General features: G+C 43.8%; 1 protein-coding gene across 1 annotated transcript in view; it reads left to right on the top strand.

Annotated features, from left to right (window-relative positions):
* Window positions 1–19,207, top strand: part of NT5DC3 (5'-nucleotidase domain containing 3) — a 64,378-nt gene that overhangs the window by 24,460 nt on the left and 20,711 nt on the right. Inside the window, exons 3-11 of the mRNA XM_002687532.6 lie at window positions 2,435–2,509; window positions 2,974–3,029; window positions 8,603–8,693; window positions 9,650–9,784; window positions 11,966–12,026; window positions 12,770–12,872; window positions 13,015–13,116; window positions 15,775–15,856; window positions 17,010–17,096. Of these exons, the coding sequence (XP_002687578.1) occupies window positions 2,435–2,509; window positions 2,974–3,029; window positions 8,603–8,693; window positions 9,650–9,784; window positions 11,966–12,026; window positions 12,770–12,872; window positions 13,015–13,116; window positions 15,775–15,856; window positions 17,010–17,096 (792 nt within the window). The remainder of the gene's footprint in view (window positions 1–2,434; window positions 2,510–2,973; window positions 3,030–8,602; window positions 8,694–9,649; window positions 9,785–11,965; window positions 12,027–12,769; window positions 12,873–13,014; window positions 13,117–15,774; window positions 15,857–17,009; window positions 17,097–19,207) is intronic.

Raw genomic sequence — 19,207 nt, 5'->3', positions numbered from 1 at the left:
CTTGTGGACTCAGAATCCCCCCGAGCCTTCCCATCACGCTTGGAGTGACACTGAAGGCCTCCAGTGCTCCTGGACCCTGGCTTCCTCACCCGCCTCGCCTCCTCCCACCTGCTTTCACTGCGCTCCAACCACAGCAGGCACCTGGCTACTCCTTGAACCGCCACACACGCTCCTACCTTTGGGCCTCTGTGCTTTCCAGTTCCTCTGGTGGAATGTCCTGCCTGGCTCCGGGTAGCCTGAAGCCTTGCTCTTTATTTTTTTTTTTCCGCCAGATTTCCAAACCCTTTACTTACCACTATGAAGCACTGTACAAGTGTTGATTTGTTTTGCCTGCCCACCATAGGATGGAAACTTCTTAGGGGCAGAGATGGTGTCAGTTTAAAAAATTTTTTTTTGATATGTTGTTATTGTTTTAATTTTTTTGGCCATGCCGCACAGCATACAGGATGTTAGTTCCCTGACCAGGGATCGAACCCATGCCCCCTGTGGCAGAAGTTCAGAGTCTTAACCACTGGACCGCAAGGGAAGTCCTGATGGTGTCAGTTTTGTTCACTACTGCATTCCTAGGCCTTGGCACAAGGTACATGCTCAGTAAACACTTGACATACTCGTTGAATTCCACCTGTTAAGAGAGTATCATGATGCAGGTAGTTTTGTCCTGGCTTCATATTCTTTGTGGATCTTGGAGAACTTTGTTTCTATACGCTTTTGCTCTCCTCTAATTAGACTCATAATTTAGGTTACTTTAAATATCAAACTGAGACCTCTGAAAAGCAGATATATCATATTTATAGGCATTGGGACCTCAGGAACTCACAGGCAGTGTTGTAATGTGGAGGTTCGCAGCTCTTTCCAGAGCTCCGTGATTGATTATCCAGGAAGGGGGCCATGTGGACAGGCTACAGAATTTTAGAAATTATGCACAGGGAATTGCTGGGTTTCTCTGCAGCATTTTAGTATTAACTTTACTTAAAGCTGTAAAGGACAGTTCTGTAGCATTTTAAGGGGAAACTTTGATCTTTGCCTGCACACACTAGCCTGTCCAGATTGCACTCAGAATGAGAACAAATCTAGGAACTGAAGGAAACCCAGACAAAGCCCAAATCAGAAGATTTTTTAATAAAACCCCAAGTAAAGGTCTTTTATTGTTTATAGTTCTTCTGCTGTCAGGGACACCAGTCATTTTCATGACACGTTGGGTGAGTCATGTTTTTCTGGCTGGTAGGCACTTTCTAAGCTCTATGAGTCCAGAAAATCTAGCCATAGGTCATTGGAGAAATGTGTCACTTCCTGGCTGATGGGAGCGTCTTTGACTTCCTCGACTAGATGTTACTGTTAACAGTGTTCCCAACCAGAGTTTCCGTGTATGTGTGTCTGTGTGTGAAGTGTATTAGTAAAAATGAAGGACCATACACTGTGTGCAGGATTCTTGGAAACGCCCAGGAGTGGAAATAGCATTGAGTGATTTCTTGGCACATGTGAAGGGTGTTAGATAAATGAGCTCAAATGTGACATTTGACTCAGCGCTCCCTGCAGTTTGGCTGGAATTACTCATTGCGTGTGGGTCAGCCTGGTGATTCCAGGAGGTGTTCTCGCACACGCGTGACCTTGGCTGTGCACGAGGAGATGGCAGTGCAGTCACGCAGAGGGGCTGCTGTGCTGGTTGATGGTTGTCTAGGCCTTTACATAAGCAGATTCCATCATGATTGGGAGATCGTGGGGACACAGCCTCCCTGGACTCAGGAGTGGATATTCTGGCTGGTAGGTCCATGTTCTGAGCGCAGGGGCAGTGGGGAGACCCTGACCCCCATGCCCCTCCACATCCCTGCTGTGTGGCCTGGGCCAGGTTGTCTCATTAGAAGTCTCTGAGGTCCCTTCTGTTAATGGGCATGGTGGGGCCTGCTACCAGTGGGGTCACTGGTATTCTACTTCTGAGATCTGGGGAGAGAGGAAAGTAGTGGATAAAGAAGGGGCTGGAAAAAAAAAAAAAAAGAAGGGGCTGGGATTTTTGTGTAGTGGGAGGGACAAGTTTATGACTAGGAAATAGCAGGGGAGCCAGGCCACGCGTTCTGAACCAGCATTGGAGCCATAACAGGGAACCATGTGCTGAGAGAGGATGTCTCTGGCCCCAGGGGGAGGAAGGCTGTATGGATGGCCAAGGGATTCCTGCAGCTGAGGGGAGAATATAAGACTGGGGAGGTTGGGGGGCTGAGGCCTTCCCTGTGTGTGGGCAGATAAAGAGGAGGGGGCTCTGTGGCCCGGAGGCACTTGGCCTGAAGCAGGAGGCCAGCTGCGGTCCATCTTTTCTGACCACAGCTTCCTACCCAGGTGCACCAGCCTCCTCAACCTCCGAACAAAGGCCAAGTGTGGATGCTATCTTGACCTCGACCTTAGTACATCATTAGCTAAAACCAGTTCCTTTCTTCCTTCTTAGTATCCCGTGGAAATCAGGAAGTATGAGTATGACCCAAACTTTGCAATTCGTGGACTGCATTATGACGTGCAGCGGGTAGGTGTAATTCTCATGTTTTTCTACAGTTTAGCACGTTCGGGAATAAAATGTATTCTTGGTGCTTTTCTTTGCTGCATGCATGAATTGATTTGAAATTATATTCTCTGGGGCTGCAGAACTAAAAGTGCAAAACACTTTTGGATGAAGTCTTTTTCAGGAGACTGTATATTGGAAGAGCATGAATGCATTTAGCCTCTGGGCAATACTACTTATGTCCAAATAGTCAATTTCGATGTTTTGAGGAGAAGCTGGTTGTCATATTTTTTTTTTTTTGCAGACAGGTCATTTCCTTAATGGGCTGCACAGTGCTTTAATTAGCAAGCAAACCTTTCAAAAACATACAGTGTTTCTTTGTGTATGATGACTTAATGTTGATAGGATTCACAGTGACACCTGGAACTTTCATTAAATGTGCAATTTGTGGTGCGTTAATTTACCTGCATGTGCTTGTGTTTTTGAAGGCGGTCTTGATGAAGATCGATGCTTTTCATTATATCCAGCTGGGAACCGTCTACAGGTAAGAGTAGGAGGAGGTAAATTTAACCCCCTCCCCTTCAAGTAAGCAAAGTGCTTTGGCTTTCAAGACTCCCTCACTGTTTAGTGTTGGGGGCCTGCAGTGTGTATCTGTAAAGCATTCATTCATTTGCCCGCTCCATCCGTCATTCAGGAACATTGATCGGGCCACTACCGTGTTAGATGCTAATGGTTTGGCTTGTGAGGATGTCCTCAAGGGGCTTGGAATGTAGGTGGGAATCCACACAAGGAAACCAGTGCGTGCAGTCCACAGTGACCCAGGCTACGATGGCTGTGTGCTCAGGCCACTGGGGGCCACTTTGGAGGACTCTGGGGAGGGCGAGCTCTCCAGAGGCGATGGTGGCCCCCTGAGTGAGGGTCCTGCAGAGGAGGTGGGGAAGGATGGTGGAGGCAGGTTGTTCCCACCGTGATAGTTGAGTAGTTTGAACATTGTCTCTTTTCTTCCTGTTTATTAGAATTAGTAGAAGTACTGAGCTCAGTGAGAGATCTTTGTAACTTTGAAATAAAGGGTTTTGCCTTTTCTAATTCTCAAATTTGGGGATGCTGTTGAGGATTGTGGTTTGTGTGTGTGTGTATATAGGTATGTGAAAGTGAAAGTGTTAGTCACTCAGTCGTGTCTGGCTGTTTGTGACCCCATGTACTGTAGCCCACCAGGCTCCTCTGTCCATGGGATTCTCCAGGCTAGAATACTGGAGTGGGTAGCCTTTCCCTTCTCCAGCGGATCGTCCCAACCCAGGGATCAAACCCAGGATTCCAACATTGAAGGCAGGTTCTTTACCATATGTATAAATATTTATACATTTATACATATGTATAAATATTTGGTATTTTCTTTCTGTTCCTAAATAATGTGCTCATACTTCTGTTTCCTAACTTATTAATTCTGGACATTGTCCCTGCTGTGAGGACTGAGGACTTGGCCCTCCCGCACATGCAGCCCTGTCTCCAGCCTCATTTTCCTAACCTCATTACGATCCCTCTCTGCTTGCTTCACCATCTTGTTTGCATTATGATTCCACAGGTCGTGTTCATTCTTAAGCAAGTAGTGCACTGTTCTCTTTCTTGTGCAGCATTTGGTTTTTCCTAGGTTTAATAATAACCTCAGTTTTTATTTGCTTAGTTTCCTATGTAGCTATCTAGTTTTTTCCCTAAATGTTCCTTCACAGATATCAAGCAGGCATTTATTTCCCCACAACTCAAATGTTTTACATAATCTCTCACTTTTTTTTTTTTTGACTACTGCCTCCTACTCTGATCTGCTCTGATTGCTCATCCAGGGACTTAAGTTTGCTACTTTTTCTGTTTCCTGGCTCTCATCTCTTCCTCTTTCTAACTTTACTCCCTCATTTTGCTAGAGCACATCCTACAGTAGCTTCCTGGTGCCTCTTATGGCTGAGTCTTTCTGGGGATCTGTGGTGGTTCATGAGTTCCTCTCTTTGGGGTCCCATTGCAGGCTCTGTTCTCAATGTTGTTGAGTAAGGGGCCTCCTTTTACCAACTGTTTTCCAAAAACATGTTGAAATGTCTTATGTGCTGATGTCTTTGCTCTCATTTCCTTTGACCTTTTGAGCAATTTATCTTTTACTGTCATTTTAATGGTGTTTCAAGAGGGAGAAGAGGTGGTGGTGATGATGCAAATAATAATAGTAGTAGTAATAATAAATAGCAACTCAACAATGTTGAGTTTTGCAGTGCAACAGATACTGCCGTAAGGGTTTTGAGTTAACTCATTTGATCCTCAAAATAATCTTATAAGGTAGGTACTGCTATTGGTCCCAGAGATGTTAATCAGTAACTTGCCCAAGGCCACACGGAAGTAGAATTCAGACCCAGACAGTCTGGCTCCTGACTGTGCTCTTGGGCCATGTGCAGCGTTTCTGAATGTCTGAGGGTTACCTGGTAGTCTTCAGCGGATCTTTCGAATCTGTCTGCCATCTGCTTTTGGACTCAGACACTTACCCCTTCTCTCCTGGGCTCCTGTGGTTTTTTGCAGCACAGCCCACAGACTGGACGTTTTGCTAGACTGATTTACCTAAAGCATTGCCTTCAATAACCCCCTTGTCTCTTCTGAATCCTGGATGGCTCCCCATTGTCTAAGAAATAGAGCCCAGATCTCTTAAATATTCCATCAACCTTCTCTAAACAAACCCTTAGCTTTCTCCTCTTCCATACACAGCTCCTTCACTTCCTTGATTGGTTAAAACTCTTGGTTGCAAGTGACTGAGACACAACTCAAGCTGGCATAAACAAAAACCCAGTCTGGACTCACTAATGGTGTAGTCCAGGGACAGATCTGGTTGCAGGTGTAGCTGGCTCCAGAGGCCCAAATGGTTGTTGTCAGTGCTCTTTCTGTCTCTTGACACTCCTCCTGTCTGGGTTTGCTCACAGCAGGCACCTCCACGTGGTGAACCCTGGCAGTACCAGGCTTCCACCCTCAGCTCCAGGTCAAGCAGAGAAAGGGAGTTATTCTTTCTAACAGTTTCAGCCAGTCTCAGAGGGAGTGGATGCCAGATTTGTGCAAATAGCAGATAAATACCTTTCCTCTGAGTTCTCCTTTTCACTGCTCTGCATCTGTGCAGGCTGGCATTCTTCCAGGATGCGGTTTTCCTTCCTTTCTGCTTCTTGAAATCTCACTCATCTTTCTGCATGGCTGACAGGTGGCAAGGCTTCTCCTCACCCTCTCAGCTTGACATGGTCTTTCTTTCCTCTCTTCTGGGCCACACCATCCTGTGGCTCCTAATTACCTTGTTCCTTCTTCTCCAGATAAATTGTCTATTATGTTAGAGGTATGGATTGGACTAGGTAGGAGGGGCCACTGAGGCATTTAAAAGGGAAGGAGTGCTCAGGTTGAGGTCCTGGGAAGATCGCTGGGGCCTCAGTGCTGAGAAGGGGGTGTGGCGGCTGAGGCAGCAGGGGTGTGCGTGTGGCTCTGGAGTCACACTTCCTGAGTGTGAACCCTACCCCTGCTGCTCTCTAAAATGGGCATGATTCCAACACCCACCTCAGGGTGGCTGGTTGTTTGGACTAGAGCAGGCTTGGAACATCATGTGCGCTAAGTTGCTTCAGTGATATCTGACCCTTTGTGACCCTGTGCACTGTAGCCTACCGGATTCCTCTGTCCATGGGATTCTCCAGGCAAGGGTACTGGAGTAGGTTGCCATTTCCTCCTCCAGGGGATCTTCCTGACTCAGGAATCGAGCCTGTGTCTCTTACAGCTCCTGCATTGGCAGGTGAGTTCTTTCCCAGCGGCACCTGGGAAAATGTCCCTTTCCTCCTCTCGGCCCTCTGAAGGGATAATGAGTGAGCAGAAGGAGGGGAAGAGCGCTCACACCTCAGCCTCGCTCCCCTCTGAGCCCCGTGCCCTTGCGTCCCCTCCATTGGGTGGCTTTCAGGTTGCATGTGGGCTGTGCACGTGAGCACTGCTGGGCCGAGGGGGAGACTGACTTCCCACCACAGGCCTGTTTAGCACCCACATTTTAAGTCTCTTTAGGAATCTGGTGAAAAGCTAGGGTTGTTCCCACCGTAGCCATAGTGCGGAACCTGGATGGCGCTTCTCAGGCACTGGGTGCCGTTCTCTTTATAGCAACTCATTTAATCTTCTCAGCAGCACCAGGAATTGGGTACTGGTTTTGCTGCTCATTTAAAAAATGACACTAAGACCCAAAGAGGTTAAATTACTTGTTCCTCGTCCAGGTAATCCCTTAGCAGTTGAGGGAGCTGGGACTTGAACCCAGGGCAGACTCGTTCAGATCTGTGCTCCTACCCTGTATTTCTCAGAAACACACGGGGTGTGTAAAGTAGTTTTCATTGTGACTTCAGCTCTGGTTTAGGCCACATGCAGGTGCAGTTGACTGTCCATCCGAGCCCGGCTCCAGCAGGTCTGTGTGTTGTGGGTACTGCCTGCAGCAGAATTCAGCTGAGTGTGGCCCACTGAGTTCAGTGCATCTTTTGAGCTGATACTTGGTTATGTGGACCTTAAAGCTGTGGTTTTTGTGGCCACATGCCTGGACATGTGTCCTGGAGGTGGCAGTGGCTGCTGAAGGACTGGAAGTGTCCTCGTGTGGGGAAAGAAAGGTAATTCACCCAGCAGAGTTCCTTTTTACTGTGTTGAGTCTCTTTCTAGGTGTTAGATCCTTCAGGGTGTTTACTGCTTACTGCTGCTGCTTTAGCCAGAGTGGTTTTCCAGGGTCACTGTCTAGAAGAAGCTGGTGTGGTCCCGGTGTCTTATCTGATTTCTGGAGTAAAGATGGAAGGGAAGCACAGTGCTTTTTTGTTTTCAAAGGCCAGTAGTTGTTTCAAGTTAATCAAGGTCGGACGCAAAACATCAGTGAATCTCCTTGGATATTTTAAAAAGTAAGACAAGAGTGGAGAATGGAGGAAAGAGGCCGAGATGATGTTTTCATTAAAGTTACATGTCAAATATAAATTATGTTTTATATGTACTTAAATATTGACCAGTGATTTTGTGTGATAAGCTGTATGAGTAACTGAAATTCGAGCTGAGTTATTTTTACACCGACTGTAGCACGGCCTGGTATTGCCATCATTCATTCTGTGGTTTCCTCACCACTGGTGTCTGTTTCTCTGGTGCCTTCTCCTTAGAGAAGGGGGCGGGGAGCAGACGTTTCCCTTCACAGTGCTCTAGAGGCGATTCCAGGGGAGGACGTCTGAGACCATTAAGTTGCAGGTGAAAGCACCTGCTCGCAGCACAGGCGCCAGAGGCAGGGGTAGAATCTGGGCCACTCACGCCATAGTGTTTGTTCCCTCTGTTCGGATGAGCTGGATTCATTTACAGATTCTGGTGCAGCCCGCAGAAGCAGGCCGGTGGTGCATGTTACCTCTGCTTTTTACAGATGGGGAACCTGGCCCTCACTGTGATACAGCATTTGGGATCATTCCCTGCTAGAGGTGGTGTCCGGCATCCTGACCGTGGGGGTTAGTCCGCCTGAGCCTGCTGCCTGACTCTTTCTGCGTCAGCACTAATCTTCTTAGGGTAGAGCGTCGGAGGGCAGGAGAGTGATGGGGACAGACCAGCCTCTCCCCCTAACGTAGTTAAAACATTAAAAAAAAACCCACCCGAAGCAAGTCATTAGGAGACCGTGTGCCTTGTTAAAGGAGGCAGTGTGATGTGGTGGTTGCAGAGCCCAGGAGCCAGTCCTGACCCAGCACTTTCTACTTTGGTGCCTGGAGCAGGATCTGTGACCTTTCTATGCTTTGGTGGCTTCTGCTGGAAATTGGGAAGAATAATAGTGCCTCACTCCTTAGACTGCTGAGAATGAAGTGAATGACTGTGGAATTCACTTCTGGCATTCAGTGGGTACCATGTGGTGTCAGCTACTGTCTTTCCTGCTCTCATTTCCAGCAGAACGATAGTAGTAGTAATAGTAGCAGCACCATGCCTGTTATTTGTAGCAGTTACCAGTGGCACCTCCTCCTGCTTCCTTGTGACAACAGCGTCTTGCACCTCAGTTGAAAAATTTCAGCAGTCACTGGAGGTCTGAATATCGCTGCTGTCTGTCTCTAATTGATGCTAACTGCCCTGCCTGTGATTTCCCAGAGGCCTCAGTGTGGTCCCCGATGAGGAGGTCATTGAGATGTACGAGGGTTCCCATGTGCCTTTGGAACAGATGAGCGACTTCTATGGGAAGGTAATGAGAAATTATTTATTTAAAGTAACCTATCTTTTTCCTTTACAAAATGTGGCCTGGTAGCTTTAGGATCTTAAACTACTAGACTCTGCTCACAAGGACTCAAGAAGGCAATTGAGGTTGTGTTTTGAGAGACCCTCGATTTGAGATAGGTGAGTATGTTCGAGTCGCTCCTGGGTTCTTTCATGGTTCTCCTTTCTCGGCCCTTCCTCCCTACCTGCTGAAGGCTCTTTGCACCTTCCTTGTAGCCCTCCCCCATTTGCCACCACCTCCCCAGGCGTGTCCCCACTCTCTGGAGGAGTCACTGGGGTCGTCACTGTAGCAGCTGCTGCCTCCCCTGAGATTAAGAGCAGGCAGCACACTGCTCTGTGCCTAAGGGAGGCCTCTGCCTTTCTAACTTCTGTGGTCCTCTTTGCCTTAGAATTTTTGCTTCTTGTCCTGTTAGATGCAGTCTCTTATTTATGTTACCAAAATGCAAGGAAGATGCCTAGTCACCTGGTAAACTTAGTCTTATAAATCGCAAGTGTTCAGGGAAAGGCTCTTTTCCAAGCTCCCATGTGGGCTTTTGACGGGGTGGGAGTGGTGGTGCTCAAATTCAGGAGAGTTAGTGGCTTTTTGTGTCATTCACATGGGCAAAAATCAATTTACTGCCTTTCCTCTGTGTATGATGAAAGAGTGTGAGCTGAAAATTGGATGGAACCCAAAGGAGAACAGAAAGGGAAGGCTGGCTAGACTTTTGAGGGGAAGTCAGGGCATTTCCTTGGAAAGCCCATTTGCACTTAGAGTGAGACATCAGCTCTGCCATGAAGGACAAGAAACAGGGTGAACTTTTTTACTTAGAGTTTTTCTTTCCTTGTGGGGAGGGAGCCAGATGTTGATGACCAGGATCCCCCGGGTGGATGTAAAGTCTGCTGTGGTGTTGGCTCCCTTGCTAAAGCCTCCCTCCCTGTCTGCAGAGTTCTGGAAACACCATGAAGCAGTTCATGGACATCTTCTCCCTGCCCGAGATGACTCTGCTGTCCTGTGTGAACGAGTACTTTCTGAAGAACAACATCGACTATGAACCTGTGCACCTGTACAAAGATGTCAAGGTTGTGTAGACATGGGGGGGTCACCATGCTGCACCTCTTCCAGCTCCTCAGAAGTAATAGAATCTCTGGCTTCCATTGTCAGCTGGGTGTTTGAGATCGTCCTTCCTCTTGAATCTCTTTTATTTGCTATTTAACCTTGGAAATCCTCTGGCTTCCATTGTCGGCTGGGTGTTTGAGATCGTCCTTCGTCTCGAATCTCTTTTATTTGCCATTTAACCTTGGAAATCCTAAGAAAGGGGTTAGGAGAATTAGAAATGAGTCAAATTGTTTGTTAAAAGAAGAGGGTACTTGTTACCTAGACTTCTGTGTGCATATACATACCCACATCATTTAAATAATTTTGTATTTATGTATTTTAATTTATGTTCACATTTACCTGTGTTTATAGATGCATTGTTTAAGCTGTCTGAGCTTTTTTCAGCACTTAAAAATGTGTTTATATATTGCTTATTTAATATATACTTTTAATGCATATTTCTAAGCATCTTTATATATATAAAATTTAAATATCTGTATTTTTAAAAGGGGCTTCCCAGGTGGTGGAGTGATAAAAAATCCACCTGCCAATATAGGAGGCTCAAGATTTGAGGGTTAAATCCCTGGGTCAGGACAATCCCCTGGAGAATGAAATGGCAACCTGCTCTGGTATTCTTGCCTGGAAAATGCCATGGACAGACGTGCCTGGCGGGCTACAGTCCATGGGTCCCAAAGAGTCGGCCGTAACTGAGAGACTGAGCATGCAGACTTTTAGAAGATCTGTATATACATACTACAGTGTTTTTATTATGTGTTCATGGGTAGGTTTAAATATTGACTGCCTCAAATCATGGGTTTTAGAAAATACAGGGTGAATTACAGTTTCTCAATACCAGTTTGGTATTGTTTTAACTAAATTTAAATATTTAATTTCCATTCTCTGTTTAGGCTCACACAGATACTTTATCTTTAAGAAGTTTTAAGAATTACTGGAGTTATGTAACCCTTAGCATTCAAGAGGAAAGTTGTTTACTACAAAGTTCAGTTTTTACTATGAAGTGTTAACTACCTCTACATTTGTGTATTCAGGCACTATGTTCTGTGTTCAGGTACTGTGTTCCAGGCACTATTTTTCTGAATACTATATGCCTATTAATTAATCAAATCCTTACAAGAATGTCATGAGATATCATCGCCTTCATTTTACAGATAGAGAAATTGAGGCACAGAGAGGCTGAGTAAGTCGCCCAAGGACATCCAGTTAGTAAGTAGCAGAGCCTGGATTTCAGGCCAGGAAGCTGCACATCGGCTTGCTCTTAACCACTGCCTTCTGCCGATGTGCCGTTGAAACAGGCCTCTGCTGGAAGGTAATTGAGGTTGAGTTTACAATCAGGAGATGCTTGTTCCTGACAGTAAGCACCTATCAGTTTTCCAAGGTTTTGTGGTTGTTGTTTAGTCACTAAGTCATGTCTGACTCTCTTGCAACCTCATGAGTTGTAGCCCGCCAGACTCCTCTCTCCATGGGATTTCTTATGGCCCAGTTTTTCCTGCAGCCCAGTCCTCTGCTACAGGCTCCAGAAAGTTTCGATGTGCTTTCAGGAATGCCCACCTATGTAGTAGACCTGCTCAGAGCCCCCCTAAGAGCAGGGCTGTGCTTTGACACGTGCTAGGCATCAGGCTGCCGCTCTGCCAGGCTCTTCCTTGTGTCTGCCTGCTGGATCAAAGCTCTGCCTGCGTTCTGAGCTCCTTGACAGCTCCTTGCCTTTTGGTAGCACTGAAGAGAGGAGGATCCTATCCGACTGGTCTCTGCCTCTTTTTTTAGGGCACAGAATCTGTTGTTGGGGTCCAGAGAAGGGTGCAAAGAGGAAAGCAGCAGTCCTTCCCTTTGTCTGGTGACCTGAAATTACCTGGTCCTCATTCGGCATATAAATGACTGTTCATCCTGTGGGACTTCATTCAGAATTGTTCACATAAATTGCCTCCTCCAAGTGACTCTTTTGAAAATTGCACTGGAACCTGCTGCTATCACCATGGAAACTTAAGTTTCTTCCTGTCCATGATAAATGGACCAGAATGTAGATTTCATTTAGTGCCTTGGTTGCCAGGCTCTGCAGACAGACATTATCCTACATGACCTTTCGCTTGTCCTCTCGCTCAGACTATCCCAGTTATACTCAGACCGATTAAAAACCTATCTTTTGACAGGATTCAATTCGGGACGTGCACACCAAAGGAATCATGTACAGAGCAATTGAAGCAGATATTGGTATGTACCAGATGTTATGTACATAACAAAAGATCAGCATTTCCTTTTGTTGTATAATTTTGTAGGCATATCACTCCAGGTGCTGAGCAGGGTCTGTAGCTCTTCTTTAAAAAAGAAAAAAATTTATTTTTGGCTATGCTGGGTCTTCATTGCTGTGTTCAGTCTTTCTCTAGCTGTGGCGAGTGGAGGCTACTCTGGTTGGGGTTTGACGGCTTCTCATTGCAGTGTCTTCTTGTTGTGGAGCAAGGGCTGTAAAGCACCCAAGATTCAGTGTGGCTCACGGGCTCTAGAGCGCAGGCTCAGTAGTTGTAGCACATGGGCTGAGTTGCTCTGTGGCATGGGGGATTTTAGCTCCTAGACCAGGGATCGAACCTGTGTCTCCTGCGTTGGCCGGCAGATTCCTAACCACTGGATCACCAGGGAAGCCCCCGCAGTACCTCTTCTGCGTGCAGTGCAGGGACCTTGCCTCCTTGCACCTCACATGTCTCCCTCCCCTTTGTCTCAGAAGTTGACATAATCCTGACTCTAGAGGAGCAGGCAGTGACAGCCACTTAAGTTTTTCCCACTTAGACTGAAGAGGCAAGGTCTTGGTTTCTGATTCACTGGGCACCAGTATACTGACTTGAACCAGGCGTCTTGAAGGCCCCAGACAGTGCTGGATCCATTTGCCCCCTTTAGGAAGTGCTTGCAGATTGGCTGACTTCACCCTGAAACCCTGTGTGCGTTTTCCTCTTGCTCTTTAGAAAAGTACATCTGCTATGCTGAGCAGACCCGTGCGGTGTTGGCCAAGCTGGCTGATCATGGCAAGAAGATGTTTCTTATCACCAACAGCCCCAGTAGCTTTGTGTAAGTTCTGTGTTTCCTGCCTAGTTTCTGGCTCACTTCCGATGTTCTGTGTATTTAAATAGTGGAAAATTTGAAAGAAAAAAATCGCAAGAATAGTTAATCCCTTTAATGTTAGGCTAACCTGGCTGCCATGTTGTTCTAGGGACAAAGGGATGAGGTATATTGTTGGAAAAGACTGGAGGGACCTGTTTGATGTGGTCATCGTTCAGGCTGAGAAGCCCAACTTCTTTAACGATAAGCGGCGGTAAGTGTCTGTCTTTTTAGAGACCAGATTTTATTCATCTGATACTCTGAATACTGAACTGTGTCTTGGTGATATTGTGATAATGTGTCTTGGTGAAATACAATTGGAAAGTCACAAGCATCTGACATTATAGCTTTTGATACTTAACATTAACCTCCTAACAAGTAATTGGAATAAAGGTAGGATGAGTATGTACATAGCAGATAGCTTATTATTGAAACAGTTCTCAATTTAACTCAGGCTAGTCAGTCCTATGAGTCAGTCCTTAAGAAAATGATGGACAGCAGTTAGAATCCAAACTTAACATTACATAGTAAATTAGATCTCTCTCTGTGGATGCATTGTGAAGTGTAACAAAATAGCAACAACAAACCACCTGGTGAGTAGCTCCTTAAATAGAACTCTAAATGGTGCACTAAGTGTCCTTAGATTTTGCAAAACTTCTCTGCTACACAGGTTTTGCATCAAATGGAGTAAATCTCTACCCAGACTTAGATAAAGACTTTCTGCCATGGTAGCTTTGGGAAATAGAGGCATGGGAGTTTGGGTTGCACTCTTAGCATTTAGTGGTGGGTGGGGTGAGGGTAGGGTCAAGTGTCCTAAAATGTCTTTTTAACATCCTGGACTGACCTGTTCACCAAGAGTGTATTAGTCGCTCAGTTGTGTCCAGCTCTTTGTGACGCATGGACTGTAGCTCAGTCTGCCACGATCCTCTGTCCATGGAGTTTTCCAGGCAAGAATACTGGAGTGCGTAGCCATCCCCTTCGCCTAGGGATCTTCCAAGTCAGAAACAAACATAGGTCTCCCACATTGCAGGCAGATTCTTCACCATCTGAGCCACCAGGGAAGTCATCGTCCCCAAATGTCAGTGGCATTGCGAGGTACTGCACTGGGATTATAAGAATGATTCGTATTTGTGTAGTAATGGCCCACATTTGAAACACTTTTACCTACATTTCTCTGTCCTGCAATAGGTAACCATGCAGTCTTCCCTGCTCTGCTAGGTGATTTATTTTTTAACAGTAACACTATATCCATGATGGGATGTGTCTTTTTTCTTTTTTCTATTTTCAAGATCTTTTTGATGTGGACCATTTTGAAGATCTTTTTTGAATTTGTATTGCTTCTGTTTTATGTTTTGGTTTTTGGCTGCAAGGCACATGGGAACTTAGTTTCCTGAGCAGGGCTCGAACCTGTACCCTCTTCATCGGAAGGCAAAAATCTCAACCACTGGACTGCCAGGGAAGTTCCTATGCTAGGTGATTTAAAGCTTGATAATTCGGTGTCCTGTAGTCAGTGTTGAGTGGATTAAATTCCTCTTGTGATGCTAAATTCCAGTTTCCTGAGTGTCACAGTGACTCCTGGAAGAAAAGGCAAAACCAGGAACCATGTGCAGAGACTGAGAATTTAAGAGAATGTTCAATCTGTACGTTTTAGAGTTAGATGTAGATGTGCCTGTAGCTGTAATCACTGCCTGGCTGCTTGGTCACTGATAAAATGCTCTCTGGCCTTTTCTTTTTGGATCTCAGGGAGGTGGTCAGGGGAAGGACCTCATCTCCCCTTTCACCATGGACCTCCCTCCTGTGTCATGTTTATGCACAGTGGCAGGATGATGTCTTAGATTATTAGATTTTCCCTGGAGGAACCCAGCACGGCTCACTCACTCTCACTCTAGATGTCTGGATTAAAAATCCTCTCCCTGTATTCATCCTTCTGTTATTTATGATGATGAAGGTGAAGAAACATCCATATGAGAGGATAGTATGCAGTCATTAAAAATGAGGTTTTTTTTTTTTAAAGGCAGTGAACATATCTCCTGACTGTAAAAAATGATGTATGAATCACATGGGAAATTGCTCACAGCCTTGGAGAAGAGAAGATACATAGCAGTATCCAGAAATGATCCTCATTTTATATTCATAAAAAAGAGAAAGATACATAAAGACCAAAAGATATGGACTGAACTCATGTGTTTCTACCTGGGTACTGGAATTATGGATGATTTTCTTTTTCTTTATTGTATTTGTCTACATTTTCCAGATGTTTTTTGCAGTGAGTTTATATTTTTCTCACCAGAAAAGCAGTTCAAATAAGTATTACCTAAATAAAGAAAAAGGACAAATAAACCTTGTGTTTTTTTTGGAGTAGCACACCCAGGTTGAGGAATGAGGCCTTTGTTCTGTTTTTCCTATTTTCCATCATAAAATAATATGCCCGATTCTCTGATGTGTCTTGTATCTAGACTGGCTGCATTTCAAATGCAAAGCTGGATGAATGTAATAAGCAGTATTTCTATAAGCTTTATTTTTGGTAAAATGTTGTCTGCATGGTTGAATAAGGTTGGAAAATCTGGGTTAAAGAAAGTTTCTTTGTAGGAGGGCTTTTCAGAACCACCAGTAACTTTTAAAGAGGGACATGTCTAGTGCACAGTGTTTTCCAGATTCATCTGACTCTGGCGTTAGTTTTTCACTAGCCCTTTCTGGGTCCCGTGGTCTGCAGCACGGGATGTTTTGCACGAGGCTGGGGAACGTGGTGGTGGGGTTTGGTTTGGGTTGTGGGGCTCGTTTCTCTCTCCGGGGAGTAACCGTGGAGTCTTTCATCCAGCACACAGCCTGCACTGCCACCACACATGGTAACGTTTCCTGTTTCTGTTGTTAGACCTTTCCGAAAGGTGAATGAGAAAGGTGTCTTACTCTGGGATAAGATCTACAAGCTGCAGAAAGGCCAGATTTACAAGCAGGTATCTCGTGACCCGTCTGTCCTCTTAGTCGCTGTGCTTTGTGATCAGTTATAAGGATGTCACAGCTGGCATTCACTGAGGCTCACGTAGTCAGGCACAGTCCTGGGGGCTCTGCTTGAATCGACTGTTTGTAACTTGGTGGCAGAATTTAAGCTTAAGTCAATGTATTTTCAATGTGCTCTGTGTGAATTAACTCAGAATTGAGCAGCTTTAAAAAAATATATTTTTAAGCATTTTTTCTGTAGGATATAAAATTTAGAATGCCGGTAGTAAAATGGAAGTTTCTCTTTAAGAAGTGTTTAATCACATGGCGTCTTGCCCCAATTAGTAATTATTTCCTGATGAACTGTGTTTCAGGTACAGTTTTGATATATTTTGGTTTCACGTAAAGCTCTCCCATGTCGAGTAAATGATTGAATCGCTGTCCATTTTTGTGTTACTGAAATTAGTTTTTTAAATTTTATCCTTTTAACATTTTATATTTGTATAATATTTATAACATAAAATTACAGAAGAGCATGATATAGTTTTTTTTGAACTGTGTAGTACATTCCTTGTATTATATACTGTCCAACTGGCTTATACCTGTTGTATATGTAACAGACTGATGGATTTGGCACTAAGTATATTTTCTAGGCCTGAAAGATTAGCTTGGATACAGCCATTCCCCATCTAGGAAGCTAGGGGAAGAAAATGATTAAGATGTAGCTAGCTGAAGAACACTATTAAGAGGTAGCTAAAGCTTTGCTAAAGAATGTTTATCATGATGTTACTTACAAAATAGGTAGGAAGGTAAATGTCTAGTATCAGATAATTGATGAAACGAATCATGGGTAGGTCTCAGCTGCTGAAATTACATGGCAGGCGAATACTTATTGACATGGTCAATAAATTACAGAATATTAAATGTAAAAAAAAGATCCTTAAGAAGGTATACAATATGAATCCCTCCTGAAAAGTGCATTTGACTTAGAAGAAAGGGCTCAAAGATTTCACATAAATGTTTTTTATCTTAATATTTCGATACTTAAACTGTAAAAGCAAAAATATTTTAAGTTTAAAAAAAAAAGTAGATATCTTGGGCCATGGGGTGTACAGGCCTTTTATCTGTCATATAATGCAATATAACACCTGTATTTTTCTGTTATTGCAGGGCAATTTATATGAATTTTTGAAGCTTACTGGATGGAGGGGCTCCAAAGTGTTGTATTTTGGTGACCACATATATAGTGACCTGGCGGTGAGAAATCTTATTTCCTATTTCTTTGTTGGGTACAGTGTTAGGCCCACTTATTGAGGAGTTTATTTATTATTTAAGACTATTTTCATGCTTTCATAAAAATGAGGACTGGGCCACATTTCTTGCTGCTTTTTCTTTAATTTCTCATATTTTACCAAACCAAATGAATCAGAGTCATGAAGTAGAGGAATTTTGGGAAAATGATGGAAATTAACAATTTACTCAGGTTATCAGAAAAAAATCTTTACTCAGAAAAAAGTCTTTCCATTTAAAAAGGTCAGAAATAAATGACAGTGTTTTTTCCTTTTCCTTTCTTTATTAAGCATCAGAAACATACAAATGGTCTGTAAAAGCTTGTAAACATCAGTCTGGGTTTCTTTTGCCTGATAGTCATTTTGAAAGAGTACAAAATGTAAAAAGTACAATAGCTATTTCTAGGAAATGGCTAGTAGGTGAAAATGAGGCTTTCATGCCCTTTGGAATGACTGGAGTGTCCCAGGACTTGAATTATGACTTAATTTATAATTGGCACAGGAGTGAGTGAGTCACACTTATTACCACCCTTGGTTCCTTGTGGAATGAATATATATATATATATATATATATATTTATATATAAATAAAATTCATTTATACGAAGAGTGAAATACGTGACTGTATACAAAAGTGCTTAGTAAAGTAGAAACCTAAAGTGCTCCTGTCAGGATGCTGGCACTCCCAGGATGTCCGACCAAGTGCCATGGCGTCACAAGACATAGCTCTTGCTGTGTGGTCTGTGGGCCTTGAGGAGATAACTGTGACCCTGGAGGCATGTGGGTGCTTGGCCCCGTGAGGTCCCCCGCACAGAGACAGGTCCTAGTGCCGTGCGAAGCTTCACACTGCAGTTGTTTGTCCAGTGTTGTCCCCGTGACATTGGCATCACCTGGGAACTTGCTCAAACTGCACATTCTTGGCCTCACCCCGGACTTACCGAGTTATAAAGAAGCTCTGGGGTTGGGGCCCAGCCATCAGTGTTGTTCTCAGCTTTCCACGCTAAAACTTGATGTCACAGTGTTGCTGGCCTCATGGAATGAGTTGTTTCGTCTTCCTCAGTTTTTGGAAGAGTTTGAGAAGGATTGGTGTTCATTCTTTTATGTTTAATAGTGAAGCCATCCAGTTCTGGACTTTTCACTGTTGGAAGGTTTTTGATTCCTGATTCAGTCTTCTTCCTAGTAAGAGGTCTGTTCAGATTTACCAATTCTTCATGATTCAGTCTTGGTAGGTTGTGTGTTTCTAGGAATTTGTCCATTTCATCTAGATTATTCAAGTTGTTGGCATACAGTAGTTTACAGTCCTCTTTTATAATCTTTTTTTTTAATCTGTAGAATTGGTGGTAATGTCAGCACTTACATTTCTGATTTTAGTAATTTGAGTCTTCTTGTTTTCTTATCAAACTTGATGGTTTTTCAATTTTGTTGAATTTTTTTTTGAAAAACCAATTCTTAGTTTTATTGATTTTTCTCTGTTTTTTTTATATTCTCTATTTTATTTATTTTTGCTCCGATCTTTACCATTTCTTTTTGTGCTGCTAGCTTTCAGTTTAGTTTGTTCTTTTTCTAGTTCTTTTAGGTTTAAAGTTAAGTTGTTGTTTTGAGATCTTTGTTTTTCAATCTAAATGGCTAGAGGTGTTAATTTTCATTTTAGTCTTGCTTTTTTTGTATCCCATAAACTTGGGTATGTTGTGTTTGCATTTTAACTTGTCCCAAGTTTTCTAATTTTCCATGTGATTTCTCTTTTGACCTATTGGTTGTTGAAGAGTGTGTCTTTTAATTTCCACATATTTCTGAATTTTTCAGTTTCTCCTTTTGCTATTGATGTCTAGTTTCATTCTTAGTGATAAGAAAAGATACTTCATATGATTTCAGTCTTCTAAAATTAATCAAGACTTGTTTTGTGGCCTAAAATACAGCTGCTGCTGGAGAATGCTCCATGTGCGTTTGAGAAAAATATTGTATTCTACTTTTGTTGGATGGAGTGTTCTAATTGATCTGTGGTGGTGTTCAGGTCCTGTATTTCTTGTTCTTCTGTCTCCTATTTTTATCCATTATAGAAAGTGGGCTACTGATGTTTCCT

Source organism: Bos taurus, chromosome 5 (genome assembly GCF_002263795.3).
Source record: "Bos taurus isolate L1 Dominette 01449 registration number 42190680 breed Hereford chromosome 5, ARS-UCD2.0, whole genome shotgun sequence".
Classification (NCBI taxonomy): domain Eukaryota; kingdom Metazoa; phylum Chordata; class Mammalia; order Artiodactyla; family Bovidae; genus Bos; species Bos taurus.
Note: the sequence above shows the minus strand (reverse complement) of the source record. Positions and strands in the feature narration are given on the sequence as shown.